At 41.1% G+C, this 20,663-nt stretch overlaps 1 protein-coding gene across 6 annotated transcripts in view; it reads right to left on the bottom strand.

Annotated features, from left to right (window-relative positions):
- fhod3a (formin homology 2 domain containing 3a) overlaps positions 1–20,051 on the bottom strand; it is a 34,510-nt gene extending 14,459 nt beyond the window's left edge. For 4 of the 6 annotated variants that reach the window (XM_089023237.1, XM_089023238.1, XM_089023239.1 and 1 more), the window contains exons 1-3: positions 19,593–20,050; positions 14,423–14,532; positions 11,290–11,357 (exon numbers count right to left, since the gene is read on the bottom strand). In XM_089023237.1, coding sequence (XP_088879363.1) covers positions 11,290–11,357; positions 14,423–14,532; positions 19,593–19,757 — 343 coding nt within the window. In that variant the 5' untranslated portion in view covers positions 19,758–20,050. Of the gene's footprint in view, positions 1–11,289; positions 11,358–14,422; positions 14,533–19,592 lie in introns of all 6 variants that reach the window. The other 2 variants (XM_089023242.1, XM_089023241.1) reach the window with 1 other exon arrangement.
- Positions 20,052–20,663: the final 612 nt, after the last annotated feature.

Here is a 20,663-nt window from a genome sequence, read left to right as displayed (position 1 = left end):
CTCGCCACCCACACAAAGACCGTCGGGGTGACAATTGTGAGCGAAAGCTGTCAGGGTAACCTTGACTGAAACATCTGCCGTCTATCAGAAGCACGTCAGCAGTTGTGATAAGATTTCAAGCGTGGCCCGATTCCCTGTGAGGTAAAACAAGACTTCGCACGTCCCGGAGGTTGTAAAAAGCTGCAAAAGGAGGCCAGGGAAAGCTCAAGGCCACGTGTCCCATTACTTTTGCCCCTTACATCACAGGTGTGACGATGCAGGTTCCTCAACATACCTGCAGATCAACACTTAATTAAACTGGAAGCACAGTTTGTTTCTCCCCTCGCATGAGATGAGCATGAGATGAGAAATGCTGAGGGGAGGGAGACACAGAAGAGGCAGGAAAGAGAGACACAGAGAGAGAGAAAATAACTACACAAACTGTCCACGTGGCCTACACAGACCCGGCTCTCATTTTTCCCTCGGCCACGCGTTTTATTATTGTCTTAAGGAAACCTGAAACACTGGCTGCGATGTGTCAGTGTGACTTGTACTTGTACTTGGAGCGTCGTGTGTGCACGCCAGGCGTTTATGTGCGTGCGGAATGTGGATGCAGGCTGGATGACACGTTTTGGGTTCAAACTCAGACTGTCTTTTTTTTTTTCTCTCTGAAAGGACACGTAGTTCTTCACCCCGACCTCACAGGCGCTGGCTGCATTGTGGCAACCTCATCACATAATTTAATCCCAAATTCCATCTTAAAATAGAATTTCAAATTTCAAGACAAAAACAAAACCCCACAATGGGCTGCTATTGCTGTAATGAGTTTGATTATAAACGTCTGTGGTTGATTTTTAAGGGGCATTTTCCCTTAAAAATGTGCACAAGGGGGTATTCTATTGCTCCACTGCACAGAGTATAAAATGCCCAATATAGGATAGTAATCCATTTTAAACTGAGGTTGAGCAAGAACCCCTTTGGTTTTTAAATTAAATTAAATTAAATTAAATTAAATTAAATTAAAATTTTGTCTTTATTATTAATTAAATTAAATTATTTTTTTGTTTTTTATTATTAATTAAATTAATATATTGTTAATTAAAGTACATAAAATTAAATACAATTCAGAGGTCGCCGGTTCGCGTCCCGGTCCGGCCTCCCTGTGTGGAGTTTGCATGTTCTCCCCGGACCCGCGTTCCACTCCAAATTGTCCCTAGGTGTGAGTGTGAGAGTGACTGTTGTATGTCTTTGTGTGCCTGCAATTGGCTGGCAACCAATTCAGGGTGTCCCCCGCCTTGTGCCCAATTACAATATATCTAATGTAATTTTGCTATACTTTATTTTTTATTTTCATGCAGCAATATATATTCCTTTGACCATATAAATGTTAAATGCAATCAAAGCTATAGTACCTACTGACAGTGATTAATTCATGTAAGCATGATTGATAAAGCTTTTGATTGATACAGCGGAATATTCAGCATGGGGCAAACTATAAAAACAAGGCCCGTTTGCCAGAAACTGGTCACGTGACTCCTAAACAGAAGCCGAGCAAAGTGACCTTGGGCAGCTGAGTGGATTCAGAAGTGATGCACAATTAGCAACACTTCTGCTTATTACCTGTGTTTGATTTTCAAAAGAAGATTTATTCTCTCTCCGAACGATCAGCGGGAGGGATTTCCCCGCCCCTGCCACAGTAAATCGCTCAGGAGTGCTGAGATCCCTCCTTCTCCCACCCTAATGAGATTAGCGTGGTGACCCTTCAGCTTTGACTAATCCCCCAGCATTTTACACCACATCTACTCACACTTCTCACACGAGTCAACTGAGGCTGACATTGTTGGCACACCGTTCCCATTATAGGTTCTGGAATGACAAAATAAAAGAAAAAAATATACATAAATACTGTATTTTCCGGTGTATAAGGCACACCCAAAAGCGTTGATATTCTTCAAAAGATGACCCTGTGCCTTATACACCGGTACGCCTTATAATGGGAAGTAAACGTCCCGGAGGTTGTAAAAAGCTGCAAAAGGAGGCCAGGGAAAGCTCAAGGCCACGTGTCCCATTACTTTTGCCCCTTACATCACAGGTGTGACGATGCAGGTTCCTCAACATACCTGCAGATCAACACTTAATTAAACTGGAAGCACAGTTTGTTTCTCCCCTCGCATGAGATGAGCATGAGATGAGAAATGCTGAGGGGAGGGAGACACAGAAGAGGCAGGAAAGAGAGACACAGAGAGAGAGAAAATAACTACACAAACTGTCCACGTGGCCTACACAGACCCGGCTCTCATTTTTCCCTCGGCCACGCGTTTTATTATTGTCTTAAGGAAACCTGAAACACTGGCTGCGATGTGTCAGTGTGACTTGTACTTGTACTTGAGGCGTTTATGTGCGTGCGGAATGTGGATGCAGGCTGGATGACACGTTTTGGGTTCAAACTCAGACTGTCTTTTTTTTTTCTCTCTGAAAGGACACGTAGTTCTTCACCCCGACCTCACAGGCGCTGGCTGCATTGTGGCAACCTCATCACATAATTTAATCCCAAATTCCATCTTAAAATAGATTTTCAAATTTCAAGACAAAAACAAAACCCCACAATGGGCTGCTATTGCTGTAATGAGTTTGATTATAAACGTCTGTGGTTGATTTTTAAGGGGCATTTTCCCTTAAAAATGTGCACCAGGGGGTATTTTAATGCTCCACTGCACAGAGTATAAAATAACCAATATAGGATAGTAATCCATTTTAAACTGAGGTTGAGCAAGAACCCCTTTGGTTTTTAAATTAAATTAAATTAAATTAAATTAAATTAAATTAAAATTTTGTCTTTAGTATTAATTAAATTAAATTATTTTTTTGTTTTTTATTATTAATTAAATTAATATATTGTTAATTAAAGTACATAAAATTAAATACAATTCAATTCAATTACAATATATCTAATGTAATTTTGCTATACTTTATTTTTTATTTTCATGCAGCAATATATATTCCTTTGACCATATAAATGTTAAATGCAATCAAAGCTATAGTACCTACTGACAGTGATTAATTCATGTAAGCATGATTGATAAAGCTTTTGATTGATACAGCGGAATATTCAGCATGGGGCAAACTATAAAAACAAGGCCCGTTTGCCAGAAACTGGTCACGTGACTCCTAAACAGAAGCCGAGCAAAGTGACCTTGGGCAGCTGAGTGGATTCAGAAGTGATGCACAATTAGCAACACTTCTGCTTATTACCTGTGTTTGATTTTCAAAAGAAGATTTATTCTCTCTCCGAACGATCAGCGGGAGGGATTTCCCCGCCCCTGCCACAGTAAATCGCTCAGGAGTGCTGAGATCCCTCCTTCTCCCACCCTAATGAGATTAGCGTGGTGACCCTTCAGCTTTGACTAATCCCCCAGCATTTTACACCACATCTACTCACACTTCTCACACGAGTCAACTGAGGCTGACATTGTTGGCACACCGTTCCCATTATAGGTTCTGGAATGACAAAATAAAAGAAAAAAAATATACATAAATACCGTATTTTCCGGTGTATAAGGCACACCCAAAAGCGTTGATATTCTTCAAAAGATGACCCTGTGCCTTATACACCGGTACGCCTTATAATGGGAAGTAACACAAAAGAGCCACAACAGGTTTCACAACTACTGCCAGCAGAACTAGTGCGTAACCACAGCCTCTACTCTAGTGCCTTATAATGTGCTGTACCTTATATTTAAAAAAAACTTTTATATATTTCTATATTATATTTGGAAAACTTCATTCATTGAAGGTGCGCCTTATACTCCAATGCTTCTTATACACTGGAAAATAATGATCCAATGTTGCGCCCAAATTTGTGCATTCTTCAAAGTCTGAATCTAAATTATGATGTCACGGTAAATATGTGTCCTTTTTAGTCTCTTTGTTAAAATTGAAAAAAAAATAGCATTCGTTCAATGAGGTGAATGAAAGTGTATCACAGATTGAGCCCAGAGGTACACCACATTAAATTAAAGTTGATTTTGCATGTAAGAAGTTATAAGACTAAATAATTTGGACTATATTTAACCAACAACTGCACTTTTCATGCCACTTACTTGAGAGTCCAAATTATTGCGGCAACTCATCTTGCATTAATTTTTAAAATGACATTTTTTTTGTTTTAATAATCCAAAGGAGATCAGAGGATTGTTGCGTCAACATCCAGCGAGTAGCGAATGTTCACCAGCGTGTAGTTTCGAAGTCAGGGAAATAAAAATAAGCCATCCATCTCTCAGAGGCTAATTCAGTGTGGATCATAATGCTGGATGACATTTTCATGTCAAAGCCAGGCAGAAAAGGAACATTTGGCAGGCCGTGACGACGAGAGGGAGGACAACTGTGTTATTTTGCGACCGTCTATTTTCTCTCTGTTGGTCTTGGCCCATCAGGGGGAGAGCTGGAGGTTGCTGATTTTGCAAATGGCGATGGAGTTTTCCGACAGGGCATATGCAAAATAAAATAAAAAATGTGCAAGCTTCTATGCAAATGTTCATAATGTGGACAGGACTGAATCAGTAAGGCTTCTTTCGACCCTGCGATTGGATCCAGCTTAAGTGGTTTACGATTTTAGACTCTGGAAGTCTTTCCCCAAGGGGGAAGGCAGAGGGGCGGAGGGACCAAAATCTCCCTTGAATGAATTCTTGTCAACCTTCAAGATCCCCCTGTTTTAAAATAGAAATCGAAGCCGCGCTAAGTTATTCGAAACCGTCGTCCCATGTCTCGCCTCCTAATTAGAATTGAATCTCAACTCATTGTGGGAAACGCTCCCCTCCCAGATTTTAGTGTCCACGTGTGAAACAAGCGCTCCAGTGTTGTCGCTCAAACAACCCCCACCCACCTTTTGTCATTGCCTCTCACACCCTGTCGCACTTCTCACGCTCATTGTTCATCGACCGGCCTCGGCCTACATGGAAATCGATGTCGCATGTCAGACAAATAGCAGAGGGGAAATAACATGACGAGCACATACATGTTTTTCTTTAATCTAAATTTAATCGTTAATCTTTAACTCATTCCCTGCCAGATGATGTGCAAAAATGTGTCCACTCCAATGCCAGGGTTTTTGTCATTGTCACTCAAATTCCAGGGCCAAGAGAATATTGAATTTTAGGACGACATACATGTTCAATACCGCATTAGAAACATTAGACTGTCTTCTTTCATTAGAAAAAAAGAGTTATTGCCTAAATTATGTGGGTCTGGAGTTATATGAGCTTGTAATGAGGGTGGCTGTCCAAAATACAATGCAATACACAAATATTGGTTTATATAGTGCTTTAACAACACCTGTAGCTGGAATAAAGCGCTAACACATAAAAAAAGAGAAATGGTGCCTCCTTGTGGAAAGAAAAAACATTGCTAGAGGCCATGGCCAGCGCTTTATCGGCCCCCAAGCAAGAAAAAATAAAAACCGAAGAAATTCGGAAATGGCGCTTTTCAATTCCCGAATTTTGCAAAGTTCGAACAGGTGCGTCTCGTACTTGTTTTGTCTTTTCATGTGTGTTTCCTTTCCTGACGGATTGACCAGTTTTTCTGAGAACGAGCTCCCCTCACCCCTCTCAATCCATTTTGCTCTTCTCGCAAAGCTCCTAAACCCAATCATCAGTTTAAAAAAATAAATAAACAAAGAAAACAACTATTGGATTGGACCCCAATCATGCAGCGTGTCCCGCGCGCGCTCGGTTTTGTTTATCTTGTGGTGATCCTGATGTTTTATTGCATTATGTAATCATTGGAAAATGATTAAAACAGATGAGGCGGAGGTTTGCAGTGACGCGCTCAGTGGCTGTGAGTAAAAATGCAGACTTTACACATGAAGTGATATATGTCCTTCTTCCATACAATGCGGACGCTGATTTAAAACCTCAAGTTTTGGAGTTTTAGCTTTCATTGTTATTAATCTCTGCTACGATAGTGCAAAAGGACATTTTATTTTTTTTTTTTTGACAAATATATTTCTTCAAAATTGCATGCAGCAACAGTGAAAAACACACACCCACTATGGTGTGTTGGTTTTATTATTATTATTAGTATTATTATTTGTTAACAAATATATTTTAAACACTGCATGCAGTGACAGAGAAAAACAAAAACAATTGTGGTGTTTTATTATTTTTTTTATGTATTTTTTAACAAATATATTTAACAACACTACTTTAAAAACTTTTCATGCAGTGACAGTGAAAAACAAACCCCAACAGTGGTGGTTTTTTTAAAACCAATATATATTTAAAAATATTTTTATATATAAAAAAAACAGGAATAAGCGGTACGGAAAATGAGATGAGATGAGATATTTCAAATGTTGCATGCAGTGACAGTGAAAGACAAACACCCAGTGTGGTGTTTTTTTTAACAAATATATTTTTACAACTTTTTGGATGAAAACAATGGTGGCTCACCCAACACTTAAACATTTGCTGAGAAAAAATTATACTCCTCCATCAAACTTTGTGGTATACTTTTTTTTATCCAATTTGTCTTCTAACGGCAAGTTAAATCAGATTTCAGGAATAGTTTCTATTGTAGAAGCAAATCGTTCTCATTCTGTATCCTGGTTATGCAACATGTTTGTATAGCCAAAAGGGTTATTGTCATTCCACCCAAAGGCAGATGACAAAATAAAATACTTCAGCCATGCCCGAGAAGTTGTTTGAATGGCAAAACGACGACAGAAAACGAACGCACCAAGCCAGCAGCAACGGTTCCGATACATATTTGGAGCTTTCCGCCTAGCGTTGAATGATTCCGCTACTTCCACCATTTTACACCTCCATCCATAATACCTCACCATGACTCATGTGGCCTCTCCCGGCTCGGCGGTGAGGGTGAAGGGGAAACTATGCGAGACATTTTTCCCCCCTCTGTGTTTCCTTTTCACTACGTCGACGAGGACGTCCTGTATTCTCATTCGTAGGAAAACAGATAGAGACGTCATGCAAGCAAAAATAACTTTGTTGACGCACAACGGCGTTACTTTGCAAGGCGGAAGTATGCAAAACAGTGTACAAATATATAGCCAGTGAAGTAAAGTTACTAACAATATTGGAAAATACTTGAAATCATCTTCCCTCTGGCTTGAAACTGGACAGATTTGAATCATAGTAAAATGTTAGCTCAAACACGGAATTCTTTGGCTCGGTAAACCCTGATCCGGCTTGCATTTGTATGTGTGTGTGGATTGTGGGGGGTGGGGGTGAGGCAGATGGTGACATCTACGTAAGCTACGCGCTTAAAATAGCATCACACTAACATACCCCACTTATGACTTGAGGTACACAGTAGAGTATAGCAAATAAAAATGACAACCGTAGCAGGCAGGAGGGAGGAGGGGTGTATTTGACAAATTGTATTTAATAAAGTCAGCAGGAACAAAATCTTAAACGACAAAGTCAGCAGAACAAAAAAGTCCAAAGTAGCAAACAAAACCATGGCAAGACAAAACAAATCTGGCAGGGTGAAATAAACAATAACCCAACAATGAATGGTCGCCCCGGGAGTCCTATTAACTGTCACTGATAAATACGACCAGCACAGTGCCACCCATTGCTCGCAAACCGAAACGTGACAGGAGTTTGTTCTAATTTCCATTGAAGCAGGGAAGTGGAAGTTCAGAATTTGGAACCCCGTCATTATGTTGTGGAAATTGCTATGGGATGTATGGATGAGGTACAATCCACAATTCTCCACAGACAACAAAAGCACCCCCACCCCAGAACCAAATTGCATACTGTCTCAAAGTAGACTGAATGATGCAAACGAACCTCGGAATGGCGTTATTGCAAAGCAGCAATTCGGCTCTGCCGTAATGTGTCTGACCGCAAAGCCGCAGATGTCCTGTTCGACAACATCCATCCCCCCCCCCCTCCCCATCAGCCCCCTATCCTAGCTTAGCCATTGGCAAACGTTATCTCCCTGTCACACCATGACATTGCCAGGCCTTATCTCAATAAATCGCTGTCAGAACCAGCTGTTTTCTCTCCTTGTCGCTCAATGCCAGGCTGCACTCGACAACAAGACGCTACCAAACAGCCACTTGGAATTGGACCACCGTTTCAGTTGGACCTGTGCAGTTTATATCCTTGTGATAACTGATCTTTTTAAATTCTCCCAATGTATATTTCTTTGTTCAGTTGTTGATTTGTTTGCAAATGCAGAGCAAATCAAAGACCATGTACGACTTCCCACAATAAAGGCAGCGGATGGTAGGTAGTCTGAGTCACAACTGTGGAGTTCCGGACTTTCATAACTCTACTTGGGTATCCTGAGTGGAATTGACATGTTTTCTCAAGGTACTTTCGACCCCTGTGACCTTCTTCACATGCTTCTGTGGCTTTCTAAAGATAACGTAGCCACTCCAAGCCCCGTTCCGGAACCACCTCTTCTCTACCGGTCTGTTTTTAGGCCTGTAACAACCCTGCCGGAGAACTAAAATTAACTTTTTAAACGGGGGTTTAAAACTGGCACTCTAGTGCCAGTGCCCACCACGGGATTACCAGAGATAATTTGGGAAAACAGATCTGACCAATGAATCCACGGCAAATACAATTTTCGTTGCTCATTTAGAAAAAAATCTGAACGTAAATGATCCTTTCATCAGGAAACACCATATATTGATTCTACAAGCAATGCCGTTCTTTGAATGTGACAGATTTTTTTTATTTAGCGGATAAAATGCTGACCACTACTCAAGCGATTTAAAGGTCAACACCTCAGAAGGATTACAGAGAGCTAAAGGAGTAGAAGAGTGGACGTGCTAACTTCTCCATCGAACTCCAAAGTAACCAGACCTCATTGCGCTGCTTAGAAGCCTGTTGGCCATGACAGATTTTAGCAATGGACGCTGTACTCTGTAGATTTGACTCCAGCTGGTCAAAAATCTCTCCCGCTAAAACCAAGATGGGATCCAAAGTCCTAGTGAAGGATTGTTGTCCAGTATGTGATATCTGAAAACACTTGGAGGAAGCGTTTGTGTCATGTTGAAAAACTCCAAGCACCATGTCGCTTTTCGGAAAGCCGAAATGTACGTTGCGTAATCTCCCATCAGGGCATGCGCGCTGTCGCGGTGAAAGAAAAGGATTTAGCCAACAACGCCAATCCCTACACTCAATCAACTCCCTCAAAGGGGCTGTCATATAAATGTGGCCTGTTCACTAGGAGGCTTTAGTTGAATATTTGGACAACAGCCTACAGGTTTCTGATCTGTTGTTATTTAGAAGAGAAAAATTTACATTTGTGGTTTGGGAGTTGCACAAAAATAGGATTCAGCACCCTGAAGGACTGTTATTGTGGCTTACATGGGACAATTTAAAAATTTGATTCAGACTTTAGCAAGCAACATGGCACGTGACACGCTTGATTTACTTTCGCGGGCCGAAAAAAAAATGATGTGGTGGGCCATATTTAGCCCTTGGCCGTTGACTCGGACACCTGTGATCGAGCAGTATGATAATCGTCATTTTTAGTTGTTAATATGTTTAGTATGCTGTGTTTGGACATCTTAATTAAACCAAAATTATCCAAACCGGTCAAATTTTGCGCCTTACTTTTGTTCTATAGTGAATTTTCTGGCCGCTTTTACACATAAATTGCTAACGAAAAGATTCTGCTTTTTCAATGACAGTAATTGTCAAAGGGGAGCTTTCCGTCTCCATTAAAGTATCTGACGTTGGTGGTGGACGGGTTGACGAAGAGCAGCTGTGTGAAGGAAAGCATCGATAGAGATTAATTTAATGCTTTTGGAAAGAGGGCAGGAAACGGCAACTAAATACTCTCGGGAGAATCCGCGCAAAAGAGATTTAAGCCCTTGTACCGTAATAAGATATTTAAATGGCCTGTGTGCCGGCGGAGAGTTCCGTGACACTGCTAAAATACACTTTGTTTACTTTACGCAATTTGACGATGGAGAATTTCCTTTCGGAGAGTGAGAAAAAAGTAAAACGCACCAAGGGAAATATATCATCATGCTAATGATTTTTAATTTTCCCCCTAAGTGGCTACGACTGAGTCCCACGTATTTGGAAATAAAAATGAAAACTAAACGTCGTAAGAACCGATGAGAAGGTTTCTTCAGCCATTATCTTTCGCTTCTTATCCAAGAGGCTACGTCAGCGAACTAAAATGTTGCTGGTAGCTCTGGCCCTATAAATATATATCCCTACTGTCCAGGGGTGGCGGTGCCAGACCTCTGCTATGACAGGTCTCTGCTCTCGGGTTGGGGGGAGCAGAGGACCATTTCCTGAGGTTACTTCTATTGTCCTGACTGATTATGGTCTATAACTGGCCTGATTGCCCCATTTGCACAAGGTATCACCTCATCAGCATAACTAAGCCTATGTGGTAGTGGTAACGATCTCAGAAGTGTGTTGGAAGCACGATCCAAATTAAACCTCACACCACCATGGCGATTTTGGGTTTTGCTGTTTTCTAAAAATAGCTTTGTTTACTCCCATTTCAAAGCATCTATTTTCTTTCGCTAAGATTTTAACTTGTGGTTGCTAGCTTTTAGGTGCATTTGTACTGCAGATTGAGGCCCACTAGTAATCTCCATGCGATGCTGATAGTGTTTTTTGAGAATTTCTTTCATCTCCCCAATGTATTACTCTTTTCAATCTTCATTTTTACAATGTATCGACAATGACGGCTGAAGAAACCTTTTCATCGATGGACCACTCCTGTACGACTGAGAGCTTACACAAACGTCGTAAGAACCGTTTTCCATGGCACAATGTTGAAAAATGAAAAGAGCAAGTTGGACCCTTGGTAAAGAAACCAATGGACACTTGGCGACGTACAAATGGACAAGAGCCCGATTCCAAAAAGGATCCCCGCGTTGTTGAAATGACCACTTTCCTCGGAAAGCTATCATTTCACAAGACACTTTATCTTCTCCAATTCGACCATTTTTCCAGTTTAGTCACAGCAGCGGATGCCGCGGCATTTCTTTCCGATCAAAAATTAGCCCTGAAACTGCCAAGAGGCATGGGATTTTCCAAAAGGGGACAACACAGAGTAGAAACTACCAATATGGAAGCATCTGTTGCCCATCATCATCATCATCATCATCATCATCATCATCATCATCATCATCATCAAGGAGTCCAAGATGGCGCCCGAGTCGGCAGCCGTCAGCATGTGCTTTTACGAGCCTTCCTTCTTTTTATTTTGTTGTTTTTGTTTTCTTTTTGTCATTTTGTGTCGTTGAGCATCATGTCGAACGGATACGGGTCGTTTGTTTATATCAATGCGTGTTGCAACGGTGCTCACCAATGCAGGCATGGACGCGGACGGTCAGCTGGGTTCGTAAAACGACACTGTGCTTTTTTCCTCGGGACCTGACAGGGAATAAAAACACACATTAATACGTTGTTGGTTCGTTTCAACGGCATTCGGGGTTTGTGAACTGATGATAAGAACAACAACAAAAAATGAAACAAAAATAATAGATTTTTTGCGAAGGGGTGTGCAGACTTTTTAATCAACACTGTAGCGTCATTAAAAATTGAGTTTTCACGCTGAGTTTTTTGTTGTTGTTGTGGAGATGCAATTAGCTTTTTGTTTCCCGTATGTTGGGTTTTCACTTTCATCTGTTTTGATCGGCCTCCTTGTGTCTCTCTCTTGTCTTGCCCAGCTGTGCCTCATTATCCCCTCACAGTATGTATTGAAGGACCTGCGTTCCTTCCTGTAATTTTTCATTCATATTGTTGTCAGAAAGTGTACTTCATCCACTGTCACAATTGTTGTTGTTTTTTTTATGTCCTGTTTCCTGGATTTTGTTTGTTTTAGTTTTTTTTTAATTGGTGGCTGAACAACTATGCATGATGTTCATTTGAATTTTCCCTGTTATTTGCCTCTTTTGGAAATACATTCTTTGTTTTTGGAAAATTGTATTTGAATTCATTTTATCCATATTTTGTGACATGAGTACTATTTTAGCATGAGTGGTGTTGCTAATGCTGTGATCTACCTTTCATAAATTTGCTGCTGTGAATTGGGAATTTCTTCAATGAGACACAAATGAATAAAGGATATCTCATCTCAATGTTTGTTTTTATTGTATTTATTTTATTTATTGTATCGATTTGATTTATTGTATTTATTTTATTTATTGTATTTATTGTATATATTGTATTTATTTTATTTATTTATGTTTTTAATTTTATTAGTTTTATTTATCGTATTAATGTTATTTATTCATTAAAGTTAATTAGTTATTTAGTTTTATTTCATTAATTTTATTAGTTGGATTTATTTTATTATTTGTTTTATTTATTTATTTGTTTAGTTTGTTATGTAATTATTTTTTTCATTAATTGTTTAATTAATTACAGGGGTATTTAGTTAGTTTTTTTGTTATTTATTGAATTATTTGTTTATTTTTATATATTTTGGTGTGTTATGGAAATATATTTTTACTGCTGGATTTAGTCATTTTGTTGATAGCCATCAGACATTAGAGGATGTAAACACAACCCACTTGACATGTCGACATACATATATAGTCACATATTGTAGAAAAAACAAAACGGGTACATAACAGTTATATTTTGCACAAACAAATCAAACTCTCCGGTGTAATCCCAGCCGGCCGGCTGTTATCATCCGACCGGGTGCTAATCTTTGACTCGCATCATTTCCACGCTCTGGGAATTCCCGGGGAAACCATTGCTATGATAACAGCGAGCTCAGAAAACCCCCCTGTTGACCCACAAGGCGTTGTGAGTTAAAACACAAACCAAAATACACCTGACGATTTTTGTTGAGAGATGTGAATACACATTGCGATTAATATGGACACTTCTGCAAGCCGACGTTCTTTTCCACTGTGGAACATTTCACTGGGGATGTTGTGCCCTTCTCCCTTTTTCTTTTGTTTACTGTCAACTCAGCTGCGAGATCGACAAACTCTGCCTGGGTTCTGTTTTGCTCGTGAGGATTACATGATCGGGATTAGGCAGAAACTACTTAACTGATTAAAAATAAACGTGGGAGATTTTATGATTTTATGTTTCTGCACCGACGTAGCTTCTTTTGATCAATTGGTGTATAAAACAGTGAACGAGAAACAAATATTTCGGGGTTTTTTTCGGAAAAGGTTTCTTCAGCCGTCATCTGTATTTCTTTGAAGGTGTTGGATGTTTCGCTGAAGAGCTTCGTCAGTGAACTAAAGTTGTGCTGCTAACCATTTTCTTTGATGGACCACTGAGAGCCTATACAAACGTATTTCAGTTTTTTATTTTGTAATTTAAGATTTACCCACACAAAGTTCGAAGGTGAAAGGCTACTTTCGATCAAGCCATCCCCAAACCTGTCACATATATTTTTGCTTTCAACCCAACCCCGTCGCATGACTCATCGCCTGTCATCAATTCACCATGACCTTTGTTCAAATGAAAAGAAATCCGCATTGATTGAACGCGACGTTGTTCCCATCCAACCAGTTATTCCAGATCGCGGCCACTTAAGAAAAATAAAATGTCCCGCCTTGATTCACCTGTCTGTCATCCGCAATCATGGCTGATAAAGGCGACACACGAGACGAAAACACAAGAACACGTCGGCGTGGGTTTTGTCATTTGCTCTTTGCTTTGTGCGTTGCCGCCGGCATACCACAAACTGCTGCAAACACTCACTGCAAGAATGCTATTTGCCTTATTACATAACATCTCACCCATGTAGATTTTTTCGTGATTTGTTTTTTCATGCTTGGGTGCCGATAAAGCGCTGGCCATGGCCTCTGGCAATGTTTTTTTTTCCTTTTCTTTTCCCTTGTTTCCATGTTAACGCTTTGTTCCAGCTTCAGCAAAGCGCTATATAATCCAATATGGATGTATTGTGTAGTATTTTGGACAGCTGCCCTCATTTCAAGCTGATATAACTCCAGACACACATCATTTAGGAATTAACTTTTTTTCTGATGAAAGAAGAGAGTCAAATGTCTCTAACGCTGCATTGTATGTTTATGTCGTCCTAAAACTCAATATTCTGTGGGTCCTGGAATTCGAGTGAAAATGACAAAAACCCTGGCACTGGAATGGACACATTTTTGCATGTCTGGCAGTGAATAAGTTAATTTATGCATGGAAGTGGTTTATCAAGGTGAAGCAAAAAAGCAACTAATGAGGTCAATAATCACATCGTTAGCAGAGACGGCTGACAGGTGCTTCAATATTACAAATGCACAGTTAGTGCATGCTGGGTTGGAAAGAAGGTTTTTCCACGGTGCTTCATTGTTTCCATCAACTGCTCCTCCCAAGAAATCGGTATGAAGCTGCTTATGATTATTTCCTATTTTTGTATTGTGATGTTGCAAGTTGATCCACGCGTCTTTTAGTGAGCGACTTTAAAAGGATTTGTTGACAAACGATTATTGATGATTATGATCAAAAGAGTGCCTCACCCAGTGTCATCTTGCTGGAATCCTTCCAGCTCATCCCTTTGCTCCGCCAAGGAAGATTCCAGGTCCAGATAGGTTCCATTGTGGGAAAGCTGCAGCGCGCAGTCATCGAGCTATGGAAATAGATCAGAATAGCAAAGGTGGTTTAGGGAAACTAAATGTCACATCAACTCATTCACTGCCAGACAATTTGCAAAAATGTGTCTACTACTCCAGTGCTAGGGTTTTTGTCATTGTCACTCGAATTCCAGGACCCAGAGAATATTGAATTTTCGGACTACATAAACATGCAATGCAGTGTAAGAAATCTTAGACTCTCTTCTTTCATCAGAAAAGTTAATTGGAGTTAATTCCTAAATGATATGGGTTTGGAGTTATATGATTTTGAAATGAGGGTGTCTGTCTAAAATACAATGCAATGCATACATATTGGTTTATATAGCGCTTTAACAACAGCTGAAGCTGGAACAAAGCACTAATGTGGAAAAACGAGAAATGCTGCCCCCTTGTGGAAATGAAAAATGGCCAGCGCTTTATCGGCACTCAAACAAGAAAAAAACAAAACCCGAACAGATTTCCAATGGCAGTGAATGAGTTCAAATTCAATTGGAGAATGTGTTGAACCGTTTGGGTCACGGTCTTGGGTGGTTCTCATCCCCCACCACCCGCCCCAGTACGAACAGCAGAGAGAATGCTTTCATGTGAGAACATAATACCCGCTCACCACTATATTGTTGCGTGTTTTTCAGATGGGGTCTAAACAACAGGGGGGTGGGGTCGGGGGGCTTTGTTTTTTTTCATGTGGCTTTGTTTTTATGTACTGGGGAATTTACTTGTTGGGGGTACAACTACAGGCAGTACATCCATAAAACACAAACCAGAAATGAACAAAGGGGGTGGGGTGGGGGGTATGTTTAATTTGAATTAGATGCGGGCTGTGTCTCGGGTGTCAATGTGTGTACGGAAATGTTTGCCCCCGCTGTAAAAAAGACGCTGAATGCAGTTGTGACATCTGCTATTACTTGATGTGAAGTACCGCCGAGTACTTTATGTGTCAGAGTCGCTCCGTTGCAAAGGACGTTTCGCTCCTCTTCCGAAGAGATTCGTCAGCAAACTAAAGTTTGGCTAATGAGGTGAAACCAGAGCCAGGGATAGAATATTATAGAGGTAGTCAGATTGGCTCCATTGATTCTCCAACCTTAAAGCAGGGACCAATGAGAGCAAAGATCTGGCACAGCCACCTCTATCCATTAGGGATATAGGGCCGCACAACTTTAATTTCTGACGAAGCTCTTCGGATGAGGAGCGGGACGTCCGACACCTTCAAAGAAGTCCAGATGATGGTTGAAGAAACCTTTTCCTCAATTAACCAGTCCTGTATGACTAAGACACGAGACTGCAACTCTGAAATTGCAATGCCAAATGTAACACGGCACAGTTGAGGAGAATGACGACACACTGGGACGGGCAGGTGTTGATCACAAGACCCGTCGTGAATACTCTGGGGCACCCTCTTGTCTCGCCCCCTTCACCCCTTGCACTCGGAAAGAGAGACGGCACGTCGGTCGGCCTCACAGCATAAATATAACTCTGCTATATATACTCGAGGTTGCGTCCACCCGGGAGCTCAAGGGGAGGTGTGTCCGTGAAACCAAGGGCAGTTTTATCCGGACATTGTCGCATTTAGTGGTCAGAGATTATTCCGAACTGAGAGCAGGCCGCGAGAAAAATGGTGCCGTCGTTGGGCCTTGTTCAAGTTCCTCTTGCGTTTTAATCTGAGCCAAATCCTAATCCAACAACAGTGGAAAGGCAAAACATAATCAGACACAACCGCAATTAAAAACTCATTTTTAATCGTTCAAGCAGAATACCTCATTCACTGCCATTCACATATTTATACAGCAATTGAAAATATGACGTAGAGCGCCATTCCTGAATTTATTCAGGTTTTGTTTGTTTTTTTTTCATGCTTGGGTGCCGATAAAGCGCTGGCCAGACCTCTGGTAATGTTTTTCCCTTCCACAAGGGGGCAGCATTTCCCTATTTTTGTTTCCATGTTGGCGCTTTGTTCCAGCTTCCGTTGTTGTTCACGCGCTATATAAACCAATATGTATGTATTGCATTTTATTTTGGACACCAGCTCTCATTTCACACTCATATAACTCCAGACCCATATCATTTAGGAATAAATTATTTTTTTCTGATGAAATAAGAGAGTCTAAGGTTTCTTATGCTGCATTGAATGTTGCTGTAGTCGTAAAACTCAATCTTCTGAGGGTTCTGGAATTTGAGTGACAATGATAAAAACCCTGGCACTGGAGTGAGAGACACGTTTTTTGCACAGTCTGGCAATTAATGAGTTAAAATGCACGCTGGGCGGCGTTTCCATGTTTGCCGCCATAGTTTTTCAAACCGAAGGCAATTTTTGCTCGTGAGTACCTGACGGTTGGCCATTATCCAAATCTTGCCGTGCATGAGTGACATAAGAGCCATTGTGCCGCCCCGCCTGTATTGAAACCAAACTGCATAACTTTGTGCTGTTATTGTTCGCGCCTTGTGAGGTGTGCTAAGATGCAGCATTGTTTGACCAAGCTAGGGGGGTGAGGGGGTTTGGGGGGTGAGAAGAGAGGGGGCTGTTAATCACGTCCTGCCCCACTGCCCCAATTTGAAGTTGAAATAAGACAAAAGCGTTTCTTGTGCACCATTCCATGTCCAAAATGATTCAGCACGTTTACCGCGCGCTGTCATTCCGCAAATACCTCGCGGCCGCGTTTCAATCCTTGAAATAGAGACGGGCGGAGCTTTCTTTAATCTCGCTGGCGGAACACCACCAACTGCGAGTCTTTCTTTGCGCTCTACTCGTTTTGCACACTGAACCCAGAACTAAACCCCATCCAAAGGGTCTCACCTTATGAAATCTCTCCAATGGGTGGACTGGATGCGGTTCCAGTAGCAACTGGAAGGTTGCTACTGGGCCATGCCCAGAAACACACGGGAGCAAGTATTATTTACATGCGTTTAATCAAACTTTCCCCAAAATGGAGAAAAAGCCAAAAAGACGAGTAATTATTTCCATGTTAGAATAACACAAAGCGGGCTTGTGTTTCCCGCACTGAAAACGACCTCCTTATATAACTCGTGGGGGGGGGGGGGTCAGCGGGGGCATCTCCTTCAAAACGTTAACACCGTCTCTATGAAATGATGCTTATATTTCCTTTTATGAAGTCTCCTTCGAAAGGTGAATCCGACTATTCTTTCTATGCACTCGTCTGACAAAAAAACGGTGCGGCATTAATACAAGTGGGGGATCTCATTATTCATCACTTCAATACTGAATATTAGATGATATAATACTATACGTAACTACCCAGCTTGATATTGTAATGGCAGATTATAAATCACTTGTAGTACAAAATCCCATTTAGCAAAAGTCTACACACCCCCTGCCCCTGAGGCCTTAATGCAGCCTACGCAGGAATTTTGGGACAAGTGACCTATACTTTATGCGCACCCCAGTTGACCGTGAGCATTGTCACAACATAATAACACAAGAAGCTTTTTTGAGAGAAAGGGGATAGGGGTCAGGGACGGGGGGGGGGGGGGGGGGTATTTTGTGTTGACAAAACACTGTCTATCAGTTATGAATTAAAATCAACATTATAAAGTGTTAAAGCCACTGGTGACTGTGTCATTTTTCAATAACTTAATCCCAGTAGAGGCTCTTATACTCGAGCAATGCAATTGGACAGGGGTGGGGGGAGGGTGAGAGAAAAAAAGTTCAACTTTTCAGTTTCATCCCTATAATCTAAAGGCGGTATCCAGTTGCCATCGCGCAGCAAAATTGCAAACACGAACACAAGCTGTTGCCATCTGTCCATGTAAAGGTTGTAATCATAAGCTTTTCTGCGCTGTGGGCCATTTTTCATTTGTTTTGCGGCTTTTAAATATGGGGGGTGGGGGGGGCAGCTCAAGATCCGTTGGTCTGGAAAACCACTTTGCTGTCCAAAGTCGGTTTGCTGTCAGAGTTTTGTGCAGGCATTTTTGACTCTCCTCACTTTTTTGCTTTTAAATATACACCTTCAAATGTTTGTCTTCCAGTAAAAACAATGTCACATATTTGGGCGGCCGGGAAGGAATGTGCTGTTTTTTGGGAGTTTTCCCCCCTCGGGTTTCTTTTTGGACCTTGAACTTGGCATTTTTGCTTTTTTTCACATGGCCGTCATAAATTGACATTGACCACTCCACACCAATGTGTCAGGCTATTTGTTGGGCTCATGTCCTGTCCAGTTTAAACGAGGCAGCTGGGGCGAGGTGGGGGTCAGGGGTGTGAAGTGGTCACACTCATAAGGACTGCCCTAGCACCTGTCAATGGCAAATTACAAATCTATATTTATGCATCAGCATATTTTGAGATAAACGTCTGAAAATGACAAAAGTGCAGGTGTAAATATTTCTTCTTCATCTCACCGTTGTTTTTTTTGTGTTTTTTTTTTTTGCCCGCATTGATGAAAGACAAAATGCAGGTCTAAATATCAGCGAAAACAACGCCGCCGGTTTCGAAAGGGGACGGTGAGAATGTTGCACGCGCATGTAGAACTTTCAAAAAAATAAGCAGCAAAATGGAATATACTCAATCCAAATAAAATTACCGTATTTTCCGGTGTATAAGGCGCACTGGAGTATAAGGCACACCCCCAATGAATGGTGTTTTTTCAAACGTTTTCCACATATAAGCGGCACTATAAGGCAAATCTTCAATGAATGAAAATACATTTCTAATATAATATATACCATATTTTCCAGTGTATAAGGCGCACCAGAGTAGAGCACACCCCCAATTAATGCTGTATTTTCAAACTTTTATCATATACTGTAAGGCGCTATATTAGAGACTGGGGTTACGCACTATTTCTTCTGGGGGGTAGGCGGGGGGGTAATGGAGTCAGTGGGTGCTAACAGTAGTTGTGAGACCTGTTGTGGCTCAATATTATTTCACATATAAGGCGCAGGGCCATCTTTTGAAAATAATCCAGGCCTTCGGATGCACCTTATACACCGGAATATACTTTTTTTTCCTGGACCGGAAAATAGTGCATGCTGGCAAGGCTAATAACATAATGTATATGCACAGGATACCTTATGTATACTTTGCTCAAATAAAAGTATAGGGTACCTTGTGCGGAGCCTTGAGGAGCCGGTGGATGCCAGGGAGTTGGTTGATGAGCGGGATGTCCTCCCTGAAGGTGTACAGAGGCGGTCGGGTGGGTTCCGGGAAGTTGGTGCTGTTGAACGGATCGGTGTCGTCTAAAAACTGAACCCTGCACACAAACGTGGCCATGGTGCATCCATGCAAGTGGTAGCCAGCTTTCCCGGGGGTTGCTGAGAGCTGCTCAATTTGCTGGTAACTAACCCAAACAAACAAACGTCGTCAAGTAGAGGGAGGGGGGGGGGGGGTAAAGGAAGTAGACTTGATCCTGAAGCGATGGACTGCTGTCAGCCGTATTCCTTTAGTTCCTATGGACCTTTTTTAACTGCCTTGTTTTATTCTGGGAAAGGCAGGTGGCCAGCGAAGGGAACGTAGGTGGACTCCAGCAGCCTGGTGCCGGAGAGTATCTGTCGGACACTGACAGCCGCTCCACTGTCTGCATGAGAGTCCCACTAAATCCTCCCCCCTCCCTCTCGAATGTGAACACACTAACACACACACATACACACACATTGGTCTTGTGACACAGCAATTGCTCTCCTGTCTTTCTTTGTGTTTCTTTTCAAAAGTTCTTACCCCTCCTTCTGATTTTCTTAAACATTTATGACGGCAGTCATGTTTTGTTTTTGTACAAGTGCTTATCATAATTAATGTCGACATGCAAATGGCATTTTACTTCAGCACATAATATTGTTGTTGCAAATGAAAAGGTCGTTTAGGAAAAAGTGGTATCATTAACGCAATAAATTAATCTATGAGTCATGCAAAAAAATTTTTGGAGCCCCTTTTAGATTTGTTTTTTAGTACCCCTGCTGCACGATCATAAATACTGCCAACCAGCGCTTTTCAATTATTTGCCTTATTTAGTCATTTATTTATTAAAGACGTATCTATTTATGTATTTATTTTTATTTTGGATTTATTAGTTTTATTTATTTATTTATTTATTAATTTGTTTATTTACTTTATCTGTCCGCTTTATTTATGAATGTGTTTATTTATTCATTTGCATGTTTAGTATATTTATCTGTCCCCTTT

This window comes from Hippocampus bargibanti, linkage group LG20, assembly GCF_051943395.1.
Source record: "Hippocampus bargibanti isolate YZ-2025 linkage group LG20, ASM5194339v1, whole genome shotgun sequence".
NCBI classification, from domain to species: domain Eukaryota; kingdom Metazoa; phylum Chordata; class Actinopteri; order Syngnathiformes; family Syngnathidae; genus Hippocampus; species Hippocampus bargibanti.
The sequence above is the reverse complement of the archived record's forward strand: the minus strand, read 5'-3'. Positions and strand labels throughout refer to the sequence as shown.